Source organism: Anolis sagrei, chromosome 5 (genome assembly GCF_037176765.1).
Source record: "Anolis sagrei isolate rAnoSag1 chromosome 5, rAnoSag1.mat, whole genome shotgun sequence".
NCBI lineage: Eukaryota > Metazoa > Chordata > Lepidosauria > Squamata > Dactyloidae > Anolis > Anolis sagrei.
This window is the reverse complement of record NC_090025.1, coordinates 173,257,931-173,284,435: the sequence shown is the minus strand read 5'-3', so window position 1 is coordinate 173,284,435 and position 26,505 is coordinate 173,257,931. Positions and strand designations below refer to the sequence as shown.

Below are 26,505 nucleotides of genomic sequence, written 5' to 3'. Positions count from 1 at the left end.
ACAATGTGTAGACCAGGCCTGGGCCAGTTTGGGTCCTCCAGGTGTTTTGGACTTTAACTCCCAGCATTCCTAACAGCCTCAGGCTTAAGCGGCTGAGGGGGAAAAGGAAGGGGCTTGAGGCTGTTAGGAATGCTGGGAGTTGAAGTCCAAACACCTGGAGGGCCCAAGCTAGTTTATGCCTAGTCTAGATACACTTTGAGAGAACAATTAGAGCATGCGCAGAAGAGACCCTGAACTCCACCACGTCAATCTCCTCCACGCCCCGCCCCCTTGAAACGCCATAGGCCTTTCCGCCACGGTGGGCGGGGCTTCTCGAACGGCGGCGCCAATCACAGCGCGCGCTGGCCTGTTCCTCGAGTCAGGCCTTGTTTCTATCGCCCTTCGCTCCCAGAAGAGAGAGAGAGAGAGAGAGGAAGAGGGGGGAAGGCTAAGCCCCGCCCTCTTGCCTTTTGGCCCCGCCCTCCTGCCTGCCCAGCCGGCCGGAAGGATGCGCTCCCGGAAGTTCCGGTGGGGCCCTCGCTGTGAGGGGTAAACAGTAATGGCGGAGGCTGCGGTGGCCCCCGGTGGTGGTGGCGGCACGGCGGCAGCTGGCGAGGCCTCCCTCTCCGCCGAGGCCGCCACCATCACCACCACCACCACGGCCTCCTGCCCCCCTCACGCAGCGCCCGCCGGAGCCGGAGGAGGAGGAGGAGGAAGCGGCGGCGGCTGGACGAAGCAGGTCGCCTGCAGGTAACGTGCGGAGGGGACGCCGAGTGATGGCGCCCGTCCCTTCCCCTCCCCTCAGAGTGTCGAGTTAGTGCAGCTTGGCACCACTTTAACCACTCCAGTGCTGAGGAATCCCGTGAGTTTGTTGTTCTACGGAGTCTCTGCCAAAGAGTCCTGGAAGCCACAACAAACCCCAGATCCCAGTGATGTCAAACTGCGTTAATTCCAAAGTGTAGCTCAGGCATGGGCAAACTTTCTAACTTGGTGGCTGCATGCTAGCACTCACTGCTAGGGAACTGGCTGGCCGGTGATGGAAGAGGGAAGGAGGAAGGAAAGAGAGAAGGAAGAAAGGACAAAAGGGAAGGATAGAAAGAGAAAGTGGGAGAGAGGGGAGGAAGGGAGGGACGAAGAGAAAAAGGAAGGGAAGGATAAAGGAAAGGAAGACAAAAAGGGAGAAAGGACGAGGATTGAAGGGAAGGGTGGAAGAAGAAAGAGGGCGGTAAGGAGGAAGGAAAGAGAAAAGGAAGAAAGGAGAAAAGGGAAGGATAGAAGGAGAGAGGGGAGGAAAGAGGGAAGGAAGGGACGGATAAAGGAAAGAATAGGATGAGGATGGAAGAAGAAAGAGGAAGTAAGGAGGAAGGAAAGAGAGAAGGAAGGAAGGACAAAAGGGAAGGAGAAAGTGGGAGAGAGGGGAGGAAAGTGGGAAGGGAGGGAGGGACGAAGAGAAGGAAAGAAAGATAAAAAGGGAGGAAGGACGTCAAAGGATGTAAGAGGGAGGTAAGAAGGAAGTAAAGAGGGAAGAAAGAAAGGACAAAAAGGAAGGAGAAAGTGGGAGAGGGGAGGGAGGGAGGAAGAGAAGGAGGGAAGGATAAAGGAAAGAGAAGGAAAGAAAGACAACAGGGAGGGAAGGAGGAAGAAAGGACAAAAGGGAAGGAGAGAAGGAGAAAGTGGGAGAGAGGGATGAAGAGAAGGAAGGGAGAGACAGATAAAGGAAAGAGAAGGAAAGAAAGACAAAAAGGGAGGAAGGACGAGAAGGGAAGAAGAAAGAGGGAGGTAAGAAGGAAGGAAAGAGAGAAGGAAGAAAGGAGAAAAGGGAAGGATAGAAGGGGAGAGAGGGAAGGAAGGGACGGATAAAGGAAAGAGAAGGAAAGAAAAACAAAAAGGGAGGAAGGATGAGGATGGAAGAAGAAAGGAAGTAAGGAGGAAGTAAAGAGAGAAGGAAGAAAGGACAGAAAGGAAGGAGAAAGTGGGAGAGAGGGGAGGAAAGAGGGAAGGGGGAGGGACGAAGAGAAGGAGGGAAGGAGAAAGGAAAGAGAGAAGGAATGAAAGACAAACAGGGAGGAAGGATGGAAGAAGAAAGAAGGAGGTAAGGAAAGAGAAAGAAGGAAAGACAACAGGGAGGGAAGGACGGAAGGACAAAAGGGAAGGAGAGAAGAAGAAAGTGGGAGAGAGGGAAGGAAAGAGGGAAGGCATGGAGAGAAGGAAGGAAGGAACTGATAAAGGAAAGAGAAGGAAAGAAAGACAAAAAGGGATGAAGGACGAGGATGGAAGAAGAAAGAGGAGGTTAAAAGGAAGGGAGGACAGCAGGGAGGGAAGGACAAAAGGGTGGAAGGGAAGTAGAAAAAGAGAGGGAAGGAGAAAGGAAATAGGAAGGAAGGATAGGATGGTGAGAGAGAGGAGGGCCTGAGAATAGAGCCCAAGGGGTCACATCCGGCCCCTGGGCCAGGGTTTGCCCATACCTGCTGTAGATGCATGCCCCCTCCCCCCAAAATCTCTTTCCATACTTCCTGTGAGAGCTTTTTCTTAAGTTCAGGCTGCCCTTCCTCCTGCTTGAGAGTTCCTTCTCCAAAATGTTTTTGGATTAGAAGTGTTCCCTATTTTGGATTTTTTCAAAAAATTGATATCCTTGCATATCCATATATGATATGGTATTCCTTGACATGATGATATTCCAGACTGACAAAGCTACTGGTTGAGCATCCCTTATCTGTAATTTCACAATCCCAAACTGTCCATTTGGGTGACTGAGGCAGTGACACCTTTGCTTCCTGACAACACAAAACTTTGTTTCAAGCAATGAATTCTTAAGAACAGCATTTTCAAAATTACCTTCAAGCTATGTAAAGACGGTGTGCATATAAAACACAAATGAACTTAGGTCCTATCTCCAAGGCATCTCGTATACCAAACATGGGCCCTTCAGGACTTAAATTCCCACAATTCCTCACAGCCTACCAGTTGTTGGAAATCCAATTGGTATATGAGACACCTTGGAGATGGGACCCAAGTTCAAGCAGGTAATTCGTGTTCATTTATTGAGAAAAAAGCACTCTTTGTCAGAGAAGGCTGAAGCCCTTGTAAAATTGAACTACCATGATTCCATAGCTTTGATCCATGGCAGTGATAGTGGTGTCAAACTGCTTTAATACTACAGTGTATTTACTCTTAAGACTATTTTTTTCATTTTTTATCTAAGGAAGTGGATTTCTGAGATAACCTAAAGTCACTTACATAGTTGGCCAAGATAGTGACACCTCTGCCAACTGATTGTTCACTGCACACACCTTTGTTTAATGCACAAAGGCATTAAAATATTGTATAAATTAGCTTCAGGCTGTGTGTGTGAGTTCTGTATGAATCAAATGAATTTCCTGTTTAGACTTGGTCTAATCTCCAAGATAGCCCATAATATATGTGTATGCAAATACAACTATTCTAAAATTCCAAACATTCCTAGTCCCAAGCATCTCAGATAAGGGAGAGTCAACATATACCGGGTTTGTTGTGCCATAGTTTTCACCCAGAAGGAACCCACTATGGATACCCTATTAGACTTATTCTTTCACCACATTAACATCACCAGTTTGTTTTCCTTGACATTGTTCCCCTGTGAAGGAAGCCAGTTTTTATTTGCAAATACACGAAAAGGATTTCAATGGTGCCTACTGTGAATTGATAACACAGATTTCAAACATATGTGATGGTAAAATAAAAGGTTTATATATCCATTTGCAGAGATGTTTAAAGCCCCAGGGTGAAACAAAACTTACACTATTTCCCAGTAATTTTCAAAATATTCTGCTGGAATTTTTATTGTATTTTAATGCTAAATAGACGAATGTGTCTACATCTTTGAATACAAACTTAGTTATTCTGTTTTAAATATTTATTTCTAAGTAAGAGAAAGCTCATGTTGCATATTTTTAAGGTCTCACTCATTACAAGATCAGTGAACTTCTTTATCACATGTCCTACTTTATTCCTAATAATTGTTGGGATATAGACATGCATCTTGCTGTACTTTCAGACACCTTTACATGTGCTGAATCTTTAAAATAAAATCAGGGATACCAGGCAATAAGGATACAATAAGGTGAGAGCTGATGCACTCTTTTCCATGCATGTAGTATTGCATTCAAAAAGTAAATGTGTTATTATTCTGGATTCATTCTGTCATTCATGTGTGTTAAGAGCAACTTCTTTGTTCATGAAACTAGGTGAATTCTCACAACTGTCACCCTTTATTGCCACTGGGGACTTCTCAAAATTGGATAAGTTTGGGTTGCTGGCTTCCGGTTCAAATAAAGGATGACCAAATGGATGCAGCTTGTTTACCATCTTATTAATCAATGCTCTCAGTGATCAATGTGATTTATACATAGACGTGGTATACTTCTTGTCCAGAAGGTCCTGCTGTTATGTAAACTTTCATACTTTGTGTAACTAAATGTAGTGTTTTCTTACTTCTTAGATTATGGTAAATATTTCCTTGGTTCCAATTTGTCTTCTGATTTAAGAGGTGTTCAGTTCTGCTCTCTAGTATTCTTTAAATCAACTACAGTTGTGGTTACAATTACTCAACCTTATATCATATTAGAGGTATTTTCAAGATGTAGAGGGCCATAGCTTGAGTGTTTTGAAGTCTTAAATTCAGAATAATATTTGAGGATGTTTCCAATTTAGAAAAAAATATGTATTCTAGAATATATCTATTATTTAAAAGAAATAATAAGTAATAATGCATATAGACAGGTTATTGCTCTCCAATATCTTAGTTTAAAATAGAAAGTGGAAGAAACAAAAGGAAAAAAAATAAGGTATAGGAAGAATGTGATCAAATGTCATGTATCCATTTGTTAAAAAAGAGAGAAATATCATTAATCTTATAGTTGAATGGAGGGCATCCACGCCTTTACGGGTATGAAATGTGTTGTGTATTAGGTAGGAATTGCTGAAGCAGTACATATTGTCTTTTACAAAATAGTTGGGGATAATGCTGGTGAGGTATGAAACTTATAGCTACTGCTTACAAAAATCTCTTGATGGCGTCTTAAGTTTCCAAAACTAGATTTAGCATTTTTTCACTTTACACCAGTAGTTCTCAACCTGTGGGTCCCCAGATGTTTTGGCCTACAACTCCCAGAAATCTCAGCCAGTTTACCAGCTGTTAGGATTTCTGGGAGTTGAAGACCAAAACATCTGGGGACCCACAGGCTGAGAACCACTGCTTTACACTGTTATAGTGCTATATACCACTTTAACTTCCATAACAATGTCCTGTGGAATTCTGGGAACTGCAGTTCAGGGAAGGGGCATTTGGAGTTCTCAGCTAGGTAGCTCTCGGACCTCACTAAACTACAAATCCCAAATTCCCACAGTATTTTGCCAGGGCAGTTAAAGTGGAATGTAGAACTATAATAGTGCAATGTGAGAAGGATAATAGGCTATGCAGGGCAACTAATGAAAACAATCCAAAATCGCTTTGGGTATTGTTGAGCAGTGGAGTCAAGGGAGGGGACTATAAAGTTTCCATTCTTTAAATATTTTCAATGGGTGTTTACAGATGCAGTGTTGCTTAAATATTAAGAATCAGCCTGTGTATGGAGGAATATGATAGTAAAATATGTATCTTTTAAGCTCATTTTGTGCATTATGAGTTTATAAAGTTTACAGTTATGTTGTATATAAGGATTGCTGTGTTGGATGAGGCCAGTCTGAGCATTGTGTGAGAGCATTGTGTCTGTGAGAAATACGCAAGCAGAATATGGAAGAAATTGTTAGTATGTGAATGGAAGGCCACCAGTGAATAACAGGTGCTGTAGGCTACATTTCAGAAGAAGACACTGGCAAACGCATTTCCTCATATTCCGTGCCCAAGAAAACCCTATGAAATTTATGGGGTCAGCATAAGTCAACAGGCAACTTGAAGGCATATACACATATTTATTTTCCCCAGCACCTAGCAATTTGCCTGCAATACAACGGGTTTATTCAAGCCATTACTGGCATTATACTCTGTGAAACTCAAAACCCATAAGAAAGCATAAAGAGTCAAATTCCACTACATGTGTACCTTTACTATTAATGACATTGTTTTCTAGTCTGCACAGTGCTAGGTGCTGATCATGTCTTGTGCCCTATTCACAGAATAAGAAGAAATCATTATTGTACTACTGGAAAGCACATTAAACTTTCCCTGCATTCAGCTCATTCTAGGCCCCACACAACCAGGTTCCTTCTTTCTTCTACTTCCCCCTCCCATTAAACTACAAATTAACAATTCCTCTCTTGTCCTTCCTTTATTTTTGAGGCATAGGAAATGTAGGGCAATGTGAGAGGTAACTTGTGTTTTCTGAGAACAAAAGGGAACAAAGAAGAGAGGTTGCCAGGGCAGGTCTGAACTCCAGGGAGCGGGTAGAAAAGTGGATATGAAATATTTAATTTGTTTATTCTCTTGTGTAATTATTAAAATTAGAGTTTGCTCCACCAGATAGTTATGTAATTATGTTTCCATTCTAACTATCCAGTGGATTACGTTCACAGCTGCTGAATAACATTAGAAAGAAGTATCTGAAAATTAGTATCCATCTAAGACTATGATATAAAATGCACACAATGCCCTTTTAGTTTTCTTGTTATGCATTTTATGGATAACAACTGTAAAATATATTATGTTTGAAGTGGCATTTTAGGAAATTTCTGCCTTTCTTAATATCCTTCATTTCTGCTGTTCCATGGGTAATACATAAAATATAATCTGCTTTTAAAGCACACACATTAGAAAGTTCCAATGCATGCCTGTTTATAGTTCTCAGCTTTTATCTCTCTGTACCTTTAAAAAAATCATGATAGAAGTTTCTGGTTGGACCAAAACTCACCTTATTTAGGTAGGCATTTTGCTTAACTCTGAGGAGACTATACTTTTCCAGATATTTTCTGATTCTTCACTCACTTTTTACATTTGTGTATGTGTGTGCGTGCATGCATGTATGCATGCATGTGTGTGTGTAACATTGCTGCTCTTCATGCCATGTTAATGGTGTACCAAGTAGGAAGTATGCCTTTTTTTTTTTTGGTGGAATGTTCCAAAGGATAACTTTCAAGCATGTCCATGATGGTTTGAGGAAGTACAAACAATAGTATCTGGTGTTTTGGTGTGAGCCCAAAACATTTCTAATTCTAAAGAACTTGTGCCACCATGTCAGAGCATAGGCAATAAAATATCAAGGGTTCTCTTGGTTCCACTGATACATTTGCCATATTTAAAAACTGATTTTCAGAAATTTTAAAATGTTTAAATAATTCCAATAAGGGAATGCTACCCTGTTCTAGATCTGTTTTAATGGTGAATTATCAAATTGCATGTTTGAGTGTCTCTGTTGTCCCTGAGAGTTACCTTCAGACACAGGTGCCGAATACCTGGGGTTGCTGAGTACTTAATCTTTTTCCCTGGATTGTATCTATTTCATTTTTAAGGAACAATATCTTTCACTTCTTGCTGAATATCTTTGACAAGATCCAGCTTGGGTTATTAAAGCCATTGGCATTTCTCTTCCATCCTGCTGACTCATGAAAGACCTAAACCTCCCGAGTTTCTTCCTGACATTCAAGGTGGTGGCAGCCGTCTTCCTAATTTCCCTGGAGCTTTTTCTTCACATTGAGTCCTAACAGGCAGTTATGAATGTAAAATAGAATATGGGGTCTAAGTGAAGTAGTTGAGAACTAGATATCTTCATAAACAAAAATATAGAAACATCAAATAAAGTAATGTATGATTACACACACCCATATTAATGTTTGTCTCAGAATACATAAATTTGTAAAAGAGATAACTATGCAGCCTTTTTTGTGAGAGGTGATGTACTGGATCATCCCTCTTTTTTAAATCAAAATAGTGATATGACAAGTGACTGTGGGGATAGTTAATATAGAACCAATTTAGGGGTGTAGATTGAAGTAGAATACGGTTCACGTTATTTGTATACTCTAAAGCTGTTGATGCTAGACACTTAATTTCAGGCCACATGTTCACTATTGATCTAGTTAAAAAGTGGCTATATCTGATGAACACAACAGATTAGACAAACTCACAAAGGACAAGAGACAGGTTAATGAGGACATGCAGCCCTAGGCTGAGGGTGTTCTTCTATAAAATTTCCAAAGACTATGTTTTGGGTTCACATCAGGTCATTACTAAGAATAGAATACGTGCTTGAGTTTGAGGTGGGCCACTCTGGAATGAAATCTGCACAGGGGAAATGCTATTGCAGAGAAGTTAAAATATTGGCTGTTCCTGCCATGTTCAACAGCCATGAAGGCAGTCGAGCTGATTGGGACTTGTTTGGACTTTCCATTCTGTCTGGAAAACTAGATGAAAGCTCTCAAACTTTTCCAGAAGAATGGTTAAAATGAAACATTCAAGGATAAAAAAGAAACACTATGGTGATAGTAGTAATGTGTATTTCCCATCTTAACATACCGCTAATCCTGCTTTCAAGATATATTTCCAAGATACCTCCCCCCCCCCAATATTTTATTAACAGGATAGCCAAGATCTAGACTTTGTAAAATTGAAGTAGTTTTAAAATCCAATAGCACATTTAAAGCCAAATGATCAGTTATGATACTGAAATCTATAAACAGAATATTCCTCATGTTAGCATTTTAACTGGCTGCAAAGCATTCAACCTTTCCATGAACAACTGCAGAGTCTGAATGCCCTTTGCTCTTGGCCATTTTTCTTAAATCCTTGACATCCCATATCCATTCATTTTGGAGCTACTAAATCCTCTTGTTTATGTGCATGAATATGATTTGATTTCGGAACGGCAAAATTGCTGTAGACCTCAATCCAATTACTTGTTGCAACTGGAATAGATCAATTGAATCAATTCCCGAATGGCAAATCAGCACTTACATTGATAGTTCATTGATACAAAGTGTATGTTCTAGTTGGGACAAGAATGCATTCGGTGCAGTGAGTGGGATTTCTTGGAGGTTTTGCACTACAAGCTTGCAGTTTAAGCAGCTGCTTGGCCCAAAATATCTCCCTTGCATGCCATATGTTATGACAAATGTTATGTTTTGCTGTAGACAGTTTAAAGAGAAAATAGCAATGTATGAAAGTGACCCATAGATGTACTGTTTGCGATCACATAGTTCATTAAATTTAGAAAGTAACCTATTCCTCACACGTTAGAGCAGTGGTTCTCAACCTGTGGGTCCCCAGATGTTTTGGCCTTCAACTCCCAGAAATCCTAGCAGCTGGTAAACTGGCCAGGAGTAGTAGGCCAACCTGTGGGGACCCTCAAGTTGAGAACCACTGTGTTAGAGGATTAGTGTTGATTTTTGCGGATTTGATTATTCATGGATGTTTTCTCTAGAAATCTCTAGGTTCTCCATTGTGGCTCTATGGTCATCTTCCTTCAATAATGCTGGAAGACCTAGCTATTTCTAGAGAGAACATCTGTTTAAGAATCTCTTGGTCCTCCAATGTAATTTTATGTTTAGCTTCTAACAAGCTGACCACAGAATCATGCTGGAAAACCTAGAAATTCCTAGAGCAGTGTTTTCTCTGGTTAAAAAAAACAACAATTTATTTGCAGCTTTTCATGCAGCTTTTCATTTTCATGAGGTTCCTGTCCCCCTAATCCCAACAAATGCAGGGGACTGACTGCAGTTCTGAATTGGTTAAACAGTTATTTGAAAGAGTCTAGCTTCAGAGAAACAACAGATGATCTTATTTGACCTCCTCAGTAGTCAAACATGTAACATTCTTTGTAGTGTGTTTCTTCAAATACTAACTTTGATACAAAATTAGTCTTCTCTGTTAATCTTTAATGAGCCTTGTAAGGACTCAAGAATTTCCATGAATACATCTTGAATCCATTGTTGTAATGGGTTCAACCCATGGTTTACTAAAATCCAAGTAAATGGATCAGAAATCGAAGGATGCCAGGGATTGGTGGAATAGGTATTTTTGGGAGTAGCAAGAAAGTTTACCTTAAGCTATCTTTTGTTTTTCTGAAATAGAAAACCAGTATGCTTTGGATAATGCCAAAAGTGTGTTTGGAACTTTTAGGAATCTGTATGTCCATATGTCTGAGTAATGCAATCTGACATATCTCACCTCCAGTATTATTATTATTATTATTAACTTTATTTGTACCCCGCTAACATCTCCCGCAGGACTCGATGCGGCTTACGAAGGCCAAGGCCTCAATAAAAACAACAGCATAACAATACACATAACATTTCATGCAAATCAAAACATTAAGCAATAACAGTAAACAATAAGACAATACAACATAACATGATACAACTAGGCCGGGCCAAATGTAATGGGTACAGATTAAAATGTGCTGAGTATGACAGAGTTGAGGGGCCACCACCGAGAAGGCCCTGTCCCTCGTCCTCACCAGACGTGCCTGCGACGCAGGTGGGATCGCAAGTAGAGCCTCTCCAGATGAACGAAGAAAACGTGTGGGTTCATAGACGGAGATGCGGTCTTTTTAAGGTTCATTTTTTCATTCTAGCATGTCAAAAGGATGAAGGTGCCATGTACAATTATGGTTACTTGGGAGATGGGCTCCATTTTGATTCCTATTGTCTTATTCTCAAACAGCCATGTAGTGACAGAGCCTGGATCATATTCCGCATTATTTGTGCAAGCCTTTGTATTGCCATTAAGAGTAGCTCATTTTATTACTTCTCACTCGTGACTCGTCTTAGTTGCTTTTTTGATAGATTATATTTTGAAGCACAATGAAAAATGTTTGAAAAGGCTTCAAATCCCTCCAATAAGTAAAGGTTCATTGTTCCAAAATAAATGAATAAAGATAACAATGTGAACAGTTGCTATGTACTTTTTTCAAAGTGACTGCATGGTTAACATTGTTATTCAAAAGTAACATGATATGTGACATTGTAACTTGTAATGTTTTTTTCTTTCAAGGTCTAGTGACTAACCGAATACTTCCTCCCTACAGGACCTAGCAAGGTCTTCTTTTGTGGTTAAGTCCAGTAGCATTCACCATGCTAAAATACCCTATATGTATCAAGTCCCATCAGATCTTGGAAGCTAAGCAAGGGTCTGCCCTGGCTAGTATTTGGATGGAAGATATTCAACACATACAGATGCTATAGACTCTATTTCTTACCTCCTCTCTAGAAGTCTCATCCCTTCACAAATAATGACAAAGCCATGCCTCTGTGTTGCTCTTAGTCCCCTTTCAGAACTCTGGCTTGTGAGCTTCTGTAAAGTCTACGGAACTACCAAAACCATCTCTGTGTTCTTTGCCTAAGAAAACCATATGAAATTCATGGGGTCACCATAAGACGTCCATAGGCAATTCGAAAGCACACACAAACAGGCTGCAGTATTTTCAGTTTCTTCCCTTTTAAAAAAGTCCTTAATAAACTGTTTCCATTGTTAGATATATTTTAGAACATTTGTTCGTAAAAGTTGTGGAACACACACACACGAGTTTTCTTGACAAGACCTTCATTGATAAACTTCAAAACCTATTTGGAAAACTTAGAAGTAGCAGTTGAGGTATTTAGTATTATCAAGAGAGTATTTTACAGAAGCACAGCGATTTCCATGAGACTGTTCACCTTTGGATTCTAAGTGTTAGAATTGTTTTATGTGAAGAGTTATTTTCTGTATGAGAAAGGAGATAGAACTCATATCATTCTAGACAAATCTAGTAGTTATCTACTACCATTATAACTACAGACAGTTCCAGTGGTATTATTGTTAATCTTATCTATGCATAGCAGGATTGGGTCAAGGAAGGTGATGCCAGCCAAGCCTCGTGTTTTTTCTTTCTTTCCATTCTACGTTCATGAATATTAACCACAGTCTAATGCACACAAGAGATGTCAAGTGTATATTTCAAATTTACTGTAGCTTCACTCTCAAAGCTATAGTTTAGAGGCAGAATCATAGCCTAAAATAAAAACAGATGGCACAGCAAGGAAAAAAGTCTCAAAATTGATGGCTGGTTGTATCTATTTCTGTACATTTTGTTGTCTGCAGAACCTCATTTCATATAGTGCTTATGGCTAAAATAAGCTGTAATGTACCAGACTCAAATGACCTCAATAAGTAAGAGTGCCCTTTATTTAATACATAACCTTCTAAATTAAAACATGGTCCAATCGATTAACACACTAAAACTTTATTTAGTTTAAGAAAATAAATGCAAGAATAAAATGTTAAAGGCCCATCACTTCCTCTGAATTAAAGGCTGTTTGTTAATGAACAAGAGAGCCTCAAAAACTGCTATATCAAAAGTAAAAAAGTTCATTTGTGCTTTACCTTACATAAACATACCTTACATGTCCTGGCAACTTCTAGTTGCTAGGACATAGACCTCACAGCAGCTCACAGACCAGGGTTCTGAGAGGAGACAAAGGGCAACATAGAGATTACTATGTCATTACTTTTGGAGGGATGAGACTTCTAGAGAGGAGGTAAGAATAGACACCTGACTATATCATATTTTTTTCAGATTCTGCCTGAGTTCATCTTAGTTAACACCCTGATGAGTCATGTGAGGAGATATGGAGTAGAGTGGATTTATTTTCCTCAACATTGTCCTCTCAAATTGTGTGTGAAGAATAATGCAAATTTTATTGCCTACAGATATACTAGATGAAGGATCCACTTAATAGGATCCTTAAAAGCAAGGAAAACTGACCTCACTCCCTTGAAAACAGCATAGTGTGCTTAGGCAAGGCAACTTTTTGGGAGTGGAGTAGATATTGAACCCAAACAGATTGCCAACAGTGTTTCAGTGGCTGCCCACTTAAAATTAAGGGATTGCTGGGCATGCTACTCAGAAAAGAGGATGGGATACTACCTCCATTTTCCCAGGCTTAAAACTCATCTCCTGATATAGGAAACCAGATGCACAAAGCCAGATGCCAGTCTTCACTCTCATTGCATGATCCTATTCCACAATATTTCCTTGTTGTTGTTCATTCGTTCAGTCATCTCCGACTCTTCGTAACCTCATGGACCCAGCCCACGCCAGAGCTCCCTGTCGGCCGTCACCACCCCCAGCTCCTTCAAGGTCAGTCCAGTCACTTCAAGGATGCCATCCATCCATCTTGCCCTTGGCCGGCCCATCCTTCCTAGTATGTGGATATTAGTCTTTTGTAAAGACATGTGTTCTGAGACAATTGCCAGACATCAATTGTTGAATTGTTAGGAGGGGCAGATATAATTGGGACAAAAAAGTTACTTTAAATGAAGATTAAAATTGCCTAGCCAATTAACTCTCAGAATAATTACATTTGATTTTATTTCTGTGGAAATTTGGAGTTTTTTGTGTTCCTTATTTTAAAGTAGAGCAGTCTGGTAATCTTTCTGCTGTAAACCTCATCAGGTGAGTATATTATAGCCTCAGTTGGCAGGTATTTATACACATGTAGGATAGGAGTGGAATATACTGGAGAATGAATAAATACAAAATTCGCAGTCTCATTGACTATTCTTGTAGCATTCTGTTTAAGAAAAATATGTGCCTTCAGGTCATCTGTGACTCTGAGGAAGTTTTCCATTGTCTTCCTCTTGGAGAGATGTGATTAATGGCATGCCTCAGGATTCGTATCTTTTTCTTGCTTATTGAATTTGTAGACAACACCAAATGGTGTGGATGGGTAGTGAATCCCCCTGAGGACAGTATCAGAATTCAAGTAACCTTGACAGATTAGAGGGCTGGATCAAAACAACATTAATTTCAATAGTGAGAAATGTACGGTGCTGCATATTCGTAGGAAAAATGGAATGCAGAAATACAAGATGTGTGACACCTGGTTTTATAACATAGGGCAAAGAATCTAACAGTCTTCGTAAACCCCAAGTTAAACAGTGGTCAGCAGTATAGTTCAGCATCCAAACAAGTAAACACAGTTCTAGCCTGTAGTGGCTAAGGGAGGCAGTAGCGCCTCATTGTTCTTTGTTGATGAGACATCCTGTGGAATACTCTGTTCAGCTCTGTTCAAGAAAGATATTAATAAAGTTGAATGTGTCTGCAGGAGGGTGACCAGGAGGATAAAAGATTGAGAACTCCAGTCTTATGGGGAACAAGCAAGGGAGCTGGGGGTGTTTAGCTAGAGGAAGCATGCTATCATAGCTATCTTTAAATATCTGAAAGAATGTCATGAAGTAAATTGAGTGAGATTGTTTTCTACTGTTCCAGAGATTAGAACATGAACTTAAATTTTTAAAATATTAAAATATTTAAAATATTTCTATTAGGCTAAAAAAAAAAAGACATACCGTAAAATTCCTTATACTTGCTTTGGAAACATTTCTGCTTCAGGCAAAGGTGTTTTTAGAAACCTGCAGGATGGACCATGACTTTTTTAGGTGGTAAAGAGGAAGCATCTGTTAAAACAATCCATACCCAAATGACCAAAGCTAGATGGGTATAAAGGCAGTAAACGATAGTCAATAAAGGTGACCAGTATACCGTAATTTGATTCTCCAGTTAAAAACCAGGTTATACGAATTTAATATTTGATTGAGGTAAGGGAGGTTTGGAGGCTACACAAATGGTGTTTAGGCCTGAATATGGCTAGTAGGCACATTTTCCCCATCCCTTTTCTTAATGAACCCCTGAGGAGTGCATGGATGTAATTAAAAAGGCCAGAGTAAATAAAACTGCAATACTTGACTAATAGTGATCATCTCATTAGATTAAAAGGAGTTGAATTTTTTGGTGGATTTTTATCATCTTTTCCTGTTGTAATCTGGTCTGAACATTCTTTGGTTCAAGGGTGGTCACTCAGAAATGGATTGTCCTGGAAGATCCTTTGGAAGAAAAATGCTCTGACTCCTTGCATCAATCTATTAATCATGAAGATGGGAGTTTACTGCCAATGGCCTTGATTCAAAACAGGCTTAATCGTGTACTTTCTCACAAAATACATATTTATGAAATTTGCCATAAGATATGTTTGCAAACTAGACAAATTCATGAAGAATAGTTCTACTAATAATTCTTAATCGTGGTATCTGAAGTTTTGTCATGCTAGATTATTCAGCATTATTTGCCATTTATTTGCATTAAGCAAAATTGTTTCCTTTTCAAACTCCTACAAAATGTTCACTTTTCTGCTTGAGCCATCTTTGCAATGCTCTGTCTTTCAGATATTTCATGCATGGTGTTTGCAAGGAGGGAGACAACTGCCGTTACTCCCATGATCTCTACACTAGTCAGTCTGCCATGGTATGCAGGTATTTTCAGCGAGGATGCTGTGCTTACGGAGATCGTTGCAGGTACAGAAATATGGTTGAATATTCTTGCTTTGAAGAAGGAATTAATTTCTCATATTTATGACCAGTCACCCTCAGTTGCTTGCTTCCTTGTCTGATTCCAGAGGAATAAATTGAAAAATTCTCAGTGTATTTAATGGAGTGTTCCATTGGAACTTCTACTAAACAGTTCAGCAGTACTGATATTGTAGTATCCCTTTTCAGGTGTTATACATCAAATGAAGTCAAGTATGTGAATAGTTTTGTCATGTGTAATCTACCTCGCCTTTCTAGATCACATGGAAATGTTCATCCCTTGCAGCTGTAGATGCGAAAAGGCCATTCCAAAAACATTTTGCTGTCTGAAATAAAAATCAAATGGTACACCTTCCTATCCCATGTCCAAAAATTAAATAGGCAGTTGAATCTTTCTCCAATGTGGACAATGGGAGAGAATCTTTCATCTGATGAGGGCAGAAAACTATGAAATGCTGAGCAATCATATGGTGCATAGTTTTGTCCAACATTTTTTTGCCACTTTCCAACATCTGGTACCTGAGGATGCCTTACTCTGTTTAATAGTAGGGCAAGCATTGCTCTCCATGCAGGTGTTGGTGCATATGTCAGGGAAGAGACTACATGCAGCCTGGTTGTATGTTGCACTCCAAAGTATAAGAGCTATCGGGAGCTAGGAACAGCTACTGTTTTCATAATGTAATCTTCTCACTGCTGATCCTCATGTACTACATTAGTGTTACTTCCTGCTGAAAACTAAGTGTTTCAAAAGAGTAACCTGTACTAGTTGCATGGTACCTACTATTTTGTTTCAAATGGCTTTAAAAAATCTCAAGCATTTTATATTTGAAAATTGCTGGCTAAAGTTAATTATTAGAAGTTATTTATACTTGCAAAGTTCCAAAAACTATATTCTTCAATATATTTAATAAGCAGGGAAGCCAGATTGAAACTGATCAAGGAAAGCATCTTCTGAACTTGTCTGGTTTATGAATGTTATTTTCCCTGGGCCTTGATAATCAAATCTTTAGACTGATAGAAAATGCTGTCTTTTAAGCCCATGTATTGCCAGGTTTTCCAGCAGCAATAGCAGTGCCTCATTTTATCACAATTTGTGTGTCTGCTACATCAGTCATATTAAGATATCATTAGATGATCAGTGGAACTGATCTTCAAAGCTCCCAGTTATCACAAAAGGGGATTATGATATGCATGCTCTCTGATATACATGCCATTACTGCAGATGGGGTGTTGAGAGTTTGACATATTTGGCATGCATTAAATTTCCTCTTCTGGATTTTACATTTCCAACCTGCAGCCATTTGGATGTGTTGAATGACACGTCTCATCATGTACTTTCCAAAGATTAGTAACCCAACATGTCTCATGGCCATCACTGTGATAATGGTTCTCTTGAGCTGTTTAAAAAGAAAATTTAGCAAGGAATTACTAGGAAGTGAAAATATTTCCTGTATGTTGTGTACATAGCCTTTATAAATGTCTTGGTTCTAGTTACCAAGTTAGAGCCACTGCTTTTTCTCTAGTAGGAAATAGTTAATGGTTGTTAAGCTAAACCAGATCCTGCAAAATCAGATACAGTGACCATGCAGGCAGCAGTCAAATGCTCTTGGAGCTCATATAGGAATATATGTTTAATATGATTATTGACAACCAAAAACAATTTCTGATTTGAAGTTTATTCTGTTGACGAAGCTGTGTTTGAATTTTTGCCCTTAAGAAGCCCATACAATGCATTGTTAGCATTTAAATGCTTCAGTGCAAATGACTTGGGTCATTTAGTGCAACACTAACCTATACAGACTAGTGCTGATGTCAGACCATTGTTCTAGTTTGAATGTCAGGTGAGGTTTCAGAGAGCTTAGTAAGGATGCTCCCTTTGTTATGAAATTTACACAGTGACTTTGAGCCAATGCTCTGTTTTTCAGCCTATTCCACCTCATAGAATTACTGTGAGATTAATATTAGTGGACATGTACAACATACTGGGTTGCTTGGAGGAAAGGCCGCTTGTAAAATTGTAAGCAAATACATATGAAGTGCATGTTTTGTGAACATGGTGCCATTTGTGGGTGTAGGAGAAACAGTCAACCACCACATTATTTTTTTTTAATGGCTGTTATCTTGCTTTATCTGAAAATGTGTGCTGTTGCGCTTGAACCATCTTGAGACATCTTGTGTACAGTGCGTATGCATTTTTGAACTAACCTAGCAATAACTGTCTTTGAATGTCTTAGATTTGGTAAATATGATTTTACTGAGGTTTGCAGGCTAAACGTTCTCTTAGACCAGGGAGTCTGGCCCTGAGACTTGAAGACTGGCTTTGAGCATTTTTCCCTCTGCCTAATCTGTTTCACAGAAGGGATGTGAGGATGAAATATGATATTCTCATATATATATATATCTATCTATCGCTCTATGCTCTGATAGAAAAATGGGATACATTCACCAATGTTAAAAACTGTGAGAGGCAAATTGCTTATCACCCATTCTGTATTTAATATTTAATAATGTGCCTAAAATGAAATCATGAGAAACTGATATGACTGCACTCTTAGAGACTAATTAATATAACAGGTAACCCATATATTTGACAGTGAGACATTGTTACCGCTGTAATCTCTTGCAAAAATTTTCATCAGGTCAAAAATGCATCATTGTTTTTCTCAAGCATCTATAAAATCTTTCCTCCAGCTGTGCTATATAATAGTGCATTTATTGACATCAATTTCTTACGCATTTCTTATGGCCCACGAGGCCTCTTTCAACTCAGCTTTATATCTTGTGCAGTGTTCTACGTTGTTGGGGAAGGGAAAAATCCAGTTCTGTTTTTTGTTCGTATCAGATATGAACATACCAAGCCATTGAAAAGGGAAGAAGTGACTACTGTGAGTCCAGCTGCGAAAACCTTTCCTTCAGCGTCCACAGATGTGACCCCACCCCCTGGAACACTTGAAACGAACACCGGTGCGACTGAAGTTGAAGACAGAAGCTTGGCTGCTGCAGGACCTGTGGCTGAAGACTGGGTCAATGCAGTGGAGTTTGTTCCTGGGCAGCCATACTGTGGCCGTGGTAAGTTCATTCAGAGCAGCAATGATCAACCTCAATTGCCAATACTGACACTTCATGGGGTTTTAAGGTCTTTGAGTAACGTCATGATCTAAGGGCAGCAGGTCATTACTTGAAATTAAGGGATGGTGGCTGAAATACTTCGAAAGATCTTTTTTGACTGCCCTCGTACATCTATTTTGAATTTTGCACACATTGCAATGGCAATTACCCATGAAGGTGCGCTATATGATGGATCTAGCATTGAAGAGGCTCTAGTTCCATTTACCAACATGCATACATGATAACATTTACACATTAATATACTGCATGTAGGCACAATATATGGGTGGAACTGGCACACAGTTTCATAGAATGCAAAAATGGGTGAGTCGTTTTGGGTAGTCATATGCATTTTGGCCAAAAGGCATACCGTTTTCGGGTCCATTTCTGTCTGATCCCTCATTTCGTTTACCAGAAAGTTACATGAAAGGGGAGGGGTATTTTCCATTTCATCCGGCAGAGATTCCGCCCATTGGCTATAATAGGAATTTTTAAAGGCTCAATCCTCAGCCACTTTAAGGCCTATTTGCATGAAACCTACCTCAGTTGTAGACTCCATTTACAACTGCAGACCTGTCAAGTTTCAAAACAATTCACCAATCTACTGATTTTTAAGAGTTATTTTAAGTTTTAAGCATAACATTTTTAAAAGTAAGACGAACCGCAAGAGAGGGTTCTGGGAATTGTAGTCGCTGGTTGTGTCCATTCTCAGCCAGTCAGAGCATGGACACCACCAGGCTTTTTCTTGGCTGAGAGACACACACAGAGAGAAAAATTCAACTCTCCTCATACTCCGAGAGGAACTTTCAATGGCCACCCTATCCTAGTGCCACTGGATAGCGAGTTGTTAGGGCCCTCTCTGGAGGAGGAGGAGGGAACTTTCCAAGAAACAAATGGAGGACCTGGCTTCTTCTGCCGGAGAGAGAAAAGGATGCCACAGATCCCCCTGCCTCAGGTATTTTGTGGACTTAACTCTTTCGGAAAATACTATCTCTCTGAATTTGTTTCACTGGTTTTTTCGTCTCTTCCCCTTTGTATTTTCGAAAATTACACAAAAATGGTCATTTGAAAACTACACTTTGTGTCTTTAACAGTGATTTGGTCCCAGCTCTAGTTTTGGTTGGGTCTCAAGTTCTTCAGACACACCTGAACTAAAGTTCTTCACTTTTGTCTCAAAATAATTCATGTTCGGAGCATGGTTGGATGGCATGATCATGACTAAAGCTTCTGCAGCTGTTTTCCTTTGATGAAGTGACTTGTGTTACGGTGCTTTAAAAAGATGCAATTCAAATGCTCCCCTTGAAGAGTGACATGTTCTGAATCATAATTCCGGTTTCCCCCACAGCTGCCCCATCCTGCACTGAGGCACCCTTGCAGGGAATGGTCATTGAAGAGGAGTATGAGAAACAACAAAGAAACCTGGAGATGAAGAAACAGCTATGTCCCTATGCTGCAGTAGGAGAATGCCGTTATGGCGAAAACTGTGTATATATCCATGGAGATGTGTGTGACATGTGTGGCTTACAGGTTCTCCATCCCGCCGATGCTGCACAGCGATCTCTGCACATAAAGGTAAGACATCGATTAAACAGTTTGTCAAACAAAGAAAAGTTCAGAGCTCGTTTGTGCTCATTTTCAAGCTTATAGACTTCATAGGTCTTTGAAGTATGGTCTGAAATAAATGTGTGGCAGGCCTGTTATGCTCTTCAGCAAGTCATGTGCAGAAGTGATAATAGGACCTTGTCAAAGGAAATGTTTTGAGAATGCAGTCTTTCCTTATATTTAATAAACAACTTACAAAACTAAGCTAAATGAAGACTGAGGTTAAAGTTATTCCTTTTATCTTGAGCATTGCAAGTTGTTTGAGAGCCTCCTTGGGGCAAGAAAGCTTTCTGCAAGAATTGCCAACAGAAAGATACATTATCCACTTGGCAGCTCTTGTCCATCCAGAATGGTATGGGAGCGAAAGGAGATGCAAGGTGTCATAATGTGCTTCAGAACAGGGTATTTCCTGCACCTGTGTAGTCAGTTCGGAATCTTCTAGAACTCTAAGATACATTTTGGCAGAAGCCTCGCCCCAAATCCCCATGGAGTTATATAGCTGGTGGGAGGGGCTACCGCCTCAGTTCCCCATGTCCACTACATGACGGCAGTAAGAGAATCCAAGGCATCACAAGATAGTAGGGAGGATGGGTGAATTTCACAGATGACCACTTGGAGAAAGACAGTTACAAGTACGCAACCTTTACTTCTCCATTGTGGTCTCTGTGAAATTGCACATATGGTAGACTAGCAAGATATGTTTTTATCAGATTCCTGTCCCTCGAATAATTCTGTATATAGGAAATTCCATGAGTGTTTCCCAGCAGTCCTAGCATTGTTGACACTCTCACATTTCTAGCATTCTAGGCCTGTCTTATCCAGAGGCCTTCCAAATCATCCATGGGAATGTAGGCTGTTGTTAAAGTAGATGTGGGATCTCTAGCAGATCTAGTGGACAATTTCACTCCACCTCCAGATCCCTATACAGCCTGCTTTCCTTCCATGTCTGAAATGCAACAGTGAGGCATTCTTTAACTGCATTTTTTTGCTCAAAGCAAAGTGTGTGGATTTTCTCCTTTTTAATTGTGTTCCAAGAAGCCTCCAAGATTTGCTTATTCTATGAAACAAGGTATATGTTCCATATATGACTAGATTTAATCAAAACATATAGATTAAAAGTACTTCTGCTACTGAATTTGGTTGTTTCTGTCTGCTGGGTGCCTACCTGGTCTATCTCTCACACCTTTACCTATTACAAAATGAATGCACTCTCCGAGATATAGCCTCTCAGCAGACCCAGTCTCTCGGCATAGCAGTCCTCTTATTTTGGGTGGCATGACTCCCACCACATTAGATTAGTTTTCTCAGTATCCCTTTATTTTTTTGCCATTACATCACTGCATTCAGGGGATAAGTAAGTTAGGCTTTTAAGCAAGAGAGCTGTTATGTCATAACTGTCTTGAAGCAATATTTCAAGCGGAGAAAACTTTATGTCTAGGACCCAAGGGCTGAGGTCAGTTCTTCTTGATGACAGAAATGGGGAGTAGAAAAGTTATGGACCCTCTCAGAGAGAGCATTTTATGGAGCTGTGGGGACTGCTCTCCACATTTCACCTTTGGTCACTTTGAAATGTGTTTTCTGTCATGCGCTTTCTCTCTTCCTTACAGTCTTGCATTGAGGCTCATGAAAAGGACATGGAGCTCTCATTTGCCGTCCAGCGTAGCAAAGACATGGTGTGCGGAGTCTGCATGGAGGTGGTGTATGAGAAAGCCAATCCCAGTGAACGTCGTTTTGGGATCCTATCCAACTGCAACCACACTTACTGTCTCAAGTGCATCCGCAAATGGAGGAGCGCTAAGCAATTTGAGAGCAAGATTATAAAGTGAGGCACTTCTCCATGTCCGTTGTGCTTTGTTTCTTGGGAAGAAGTTAGTATGTTATGTGAACTTGCAACATCGCCCCTTTTCATCCCAAAACTGTGTTTAATGTAATGTTACCATTCAGAATTGAGGGGTTGTTTTGGATATACCGTTTGGCCTTGGTACTCTTGGTTGGCCAGCAAGATCCATTTGGTTTGAATGTTAAGTCATATTTTATTTTATTTTATCTTGGTTATATGGTAGTAACATGCTTTCCTATTGGTTACAAAAAAATTCTTCACATGGGTTTACATGTTGAAAGAGACAGATGAGTTCCAAATGTGTGTTTTACTTTTCTAGTTCATTATTGAGCCAGTGAGCCATTCCTCTTTTTAAAGTCTGCTTGGAAAAAAGAAACCTAGACCAATATGGACGTCAAAGAAAGCAAAGTTACAAAAAAAATAAATTTATTTATATCTAAAGAAAAATGAGTCTGTGTGTGAAATGTTTTCCCCCCTATGTTTATAAGTAATGGAGAAGCTGTAGAACTGAGAACCTCAAAAAATGGTGGGGTTTGTGGACTGGGAGGGTTAGACTGCGGAAGAAGCGTGGAACGGCGATCTGAGGTTCAATAGACTGCTTTTGAAGGAGGGCCTGTGCTGTGGTGTGTCTGTAGTTGGAGATAGTGCCCCTGATTTGTGGAATTTTGCAGTGCAGTCTCTTCGTTCCCCAGGTCCTGCCCAGAATGCCGGATTACATCTAACTTTGTCATTCCAAGTGAGTACTGGGTGGAGGAGAAGGAAGAGAAGCAGAAACTCATTCAGAAATACAAGGAGGCAATGAGGTATGAGCCCTGGAGCCTTGGACCAGGCTTGACTGCAAACTTTAAGGGCACGCGCAGAGAAGAACAAGGTGTTAGCTACAGCCCTCTCATACCTCCTCCTTCCTATCCTCTCCCTTCCACAAGATGCATCTTTAACTACCAGCAGATGCATGCAGGCTGCACAAGTTACTTCGTCACTCCTGTGTGCCCAACACTTCACTTGCTGTTTCCTAATCCACCCAATCACAACCTCTCCTTAAATATGGTAAAAAATCTCTTATCTGCATGCACACACATTTTGAGTCTGCACATCCACGTTACCCTTTGTGTACATATGTTTGACTGGTTTTAAATGGCGTCCGTGACAATTCCTCTTTTTTATATATAAAAAAGAGAAAGTATCACCTCGATAACAAAGCGAATGCATTCTGATTGGCTATGCTGTGAGTAAGGGTTGCGATATTTTCCTTTCCAGCAACAAGCCATGCAGGTATTTTGATGAAGGCCGTGGGAGCTGCCCATTTGGAGGGAACTGTTTTTACAAACACGCATATCCCGATGGCCGCCGAGAGGAGCCCCAGAGGCAGAAAGTGGGGACTTCGAGTAGATACAGAGTAAGTCCCATAGCTTTTGTTGGTTCGTTTAAAAAAGTAGGATGTGTTTTAAGAATGGTGGTGGTAGTAGAACACAATTAGGGATGTACCTAATTTTTTGTAGGCAAAGGAGTAAACCTAGAACAGATCCAGTGAATCAATCAAATTGACCTATATGGTTTTTTGGGGGTTTTAAAAAATTGATTTAGTGGGACTACTTTAGTTAGAAATAATGAAAAGGACTCAGATTACAAAATACGTATTGCCTTCTCCTCGTGTAACTTTTCCTTTATAATATTAGGTATTCCTTTCCCCAATGGTTATGCTAAGGGCTGTTTCCTGAAGTAGTCCCAGCCAGGGAACATTACAGAACAAGATGGCACTTTGTTGTCATGTAACGCATCAGACATCACTGTTAGACACCCCAGAGCCAAATGAAAGTGACAAATACTTCCTACTTTTATTACTGAATAGGTGAACATTTCCTGTGAGACCTTATGAAAAATCCACAAAAATGTCATAGGTTTGGTGCATTTTATGTGGGAATGTGTTTTGTAAAACATGCCCCCCCCCCCCCCCCCCCAGTCCCAGGATTAGCTCAACCCTAAGCAATATAATCTGATCTCCTTTGGTCAGCGATCAGCTTTTCTTATAATACAGTAGAAGGAAATAATGTATGTAAACTCCATTTTGGAAACAAAAGGAATGTCGTGATTCTTCCTCTCTCATAATCTAACCATATCACTGTAAATAGACAACACATCCTCCTTTATTTAATTGTCAAAGTTGAGCTAGTTCCTTAGAAAGAGCAGGATGCTGTGGCACCTTAAAAACTTAACAAATGTATTTTGTGCCTCAAGTCATAAATACATTAGTTTCTAAAGTGCCACATAATGTGTTGCTTTTGGTACATCTAACTAGCACAGGTGTGGAAATTATTGAGTGAAAAATATATAATCAAGTCCTGAAAAACGTTTTGTTTGCTAAATTGAGGCATTTCAGTCATGCACAAATAACTGCAGAGACACCCAGCACTGCAGTCATCTTCATTCTTCTGCTTTTTTCCCCATTGGAAAAGTAGGTGGTATTTAGTATCTGATAAACTGCTGACCAATCTTTAAGAAGTGTGTTTGCTGATGGCTCATAGGTTTCTGGTCCTATTAGAATATGTGGCATTTCTATGGCTGTTTTCGTGTTGTTTGAGGCTCAATCAATGGTTTTGCAAAACCCGTTTAGAGGAAACAGTCATGTAAAACTCTGTAATTTCTGCAACTGTTTTGCCTTTAATTCAACTGTGTGTGGAATCAGTCTATTTGTGTTGGGATTTGTGTTGCTCAATTGCCATGCCCAACATTCCCCAAAACACTTTATTTACAAGTTCCCAAAATGTTCTCACTTTTGGGTAAAGAGGTTTGGACTGTGAGAGCAAGGAATGGGCAGTGGCCCCTTTGCATTGGAGGAGAGAATTGGTCTGGCCTGAGGCCATTAACGTGTGCTCCGTTTGCAGGCCCAGCGGAGAAACCGGTTCTGGGAGTTCATTGAAGAGAGGGAGGGCAACGACCCCTTTGAAAATGATGAGGACGAGGTGGTGACCTTTGAACTGGGCGAGATGCTCTTGATGCTGTTGGCGGCAGGTGGCGATGATGACTTGACAGACTCCGAGGATGAATGGGACTTGTTTCACGATGAGCTGGAAGACTATTATGACTTGGATCTATAGCACCTCTTTGTGGAGTTTGGACTGTCTGCTCGATTTCCAGACAGTAGCTCTTTTCCTGTGGTGTTGTGGCTGTGCCTGTGTTTCCCCCCCTCTCCTAGGCAGGCCTATCCATTCCAGGTGCTGCTGTTATAATAACTTTTTACCCAGGGTCTGTCTCCTCTCCCCTGCCCTCGATCTCCGACCCCCTCCCACCCGCCAGCCCCGGGAGTGTGTTTTTTCTTCTCTGTTAAACAAATGACATGAAATAAACCTTTAAAATGTTAGTTTTTGTACAAATGAATTTAACTGTCTGACAGTTAGATTAGACTTGTTGCTTCATATCTGTGTTCCTGACGGGATTTACCCAGTTCCAGGGTTCAAGTGTTTACAGGACTTCCACATTCATCTTGAAGAGCCCAGATACAAACATGAGAACAGTGGTCATGCAGTGCCGGGGGAGCGGGGCGGAGGGATGGACAGAAGTGAGCCGCCAACGGCCTCTTTCCACTATGGACTTTGGAAGCAATTTTTTTCTACTTCAAATACCAGGCCAGCGGTGTGTTTCCTGGACTGGCTTCAGCTCCATTCCAAACCTCCTCACCACCACCTTCATGTTCATGTGTTCATTTGTGGTTTTGGCCTCTTGTTTACTTGCACATTACTATTTACTACTGTGTAACCAGAACCAGGTGCGAATGTTCCGGGTTTTTACTGTTTGGCATGAAAGGCAAATGTGTTTGTGTGTGAAAGGAGAACTTTCTATGTATGTATATACAAATAAAATGCAGAGTTGTATCCCAAGGACTGTGCAATTTAGTATATGTGTGTATTACACTTTTTCACTCCCTTTTTTCTTCTCCCACCTTGCCCACTTGATGAGCACACTTTTCTTGAGTGCACGATGTCTGAGACCCGGCTGGATTTTGAAGCAAATGTTGTGGCTCTCAGCCAGTTCTGTAAAACTAGCTAACAGAATTTGATAGTAGGCCCTTTCTTCATGGCACTTCTCCTCCTCACGTCCCAGCCACTTTCTACTCCTTTAAGTGTTTTTGAGTTGCACAGGTATAAGCATATAGTTAGCCAAAGAAGGTTCAGACTATACTGTACTATTAGTTAGGACACCACCATATTGGGATCCCTGTGTTCACTTATCTTTAGTGGTAACCAAGTAGAGTTTCATCTGTGATATCCCTTCTGTGTCTTGATGAAGAGGCCCCTCATTGTCCTGCAGAATACCTGAGTTCAGACGATTGTACTCCTCTTGGCTGTACAAATGTGCATGTTACTCCTTTATCCCTAGAACAAACAGCCAAACAATTTACCCAACGTCCAGTTCTGCTAGAAAGAAATTCAGGTGCTGCCAAAGCCTCCTCCCTCACCACCACCTTTTCCCTTTCCTTCCCCTTAATGGAATTTTAACTTTCCATTACACTTAATGCTGCTGGATTGTCTTTGAACTGTTCTGCTTCTGTCCTTTAGATTGTGTCTCCTTTCACTTTTAAATGGAATCAGAAATTGTTGCTGAAGTCTGTGTTACTTTGCAGCTGCCTTTTGTAAGAAGCACTTTTCCCAAATAAAAAAGCAAAAAAGAA

At 40.4% G+C, this 26,505-nt stretch overlaps 1 protein-coding gene across 1 annotated transcript; it reads left to right on the top strand.

The window, feature by feature from the left end:
* The first annotated feature begins 385 nt into the window (after positions 1-385).
* Positions 386-26,505, top strand: MKRN1 (makorin ring finger protein 1). The gene is made up of 8 exons (XM_060776841.2): positions 386-729; positions 15,149-15,277; positions 18,132-18,358; positions 19,743-19,969; positions 21,607-21,821; positions 22,532-22,642; positions 23,097-23,235; positions 24,722-26,505. The coding sequence occupies exons 1-8, from the start codon at positions 539-541 to the stop codon at positions 24,932-24,934; spliced, it is 1,452 nt and encodes a 483-aa protein (XP_060632824.2). The 5' UTR covers positions 386-538; the 3' UTR covers positions 24,935-26,505.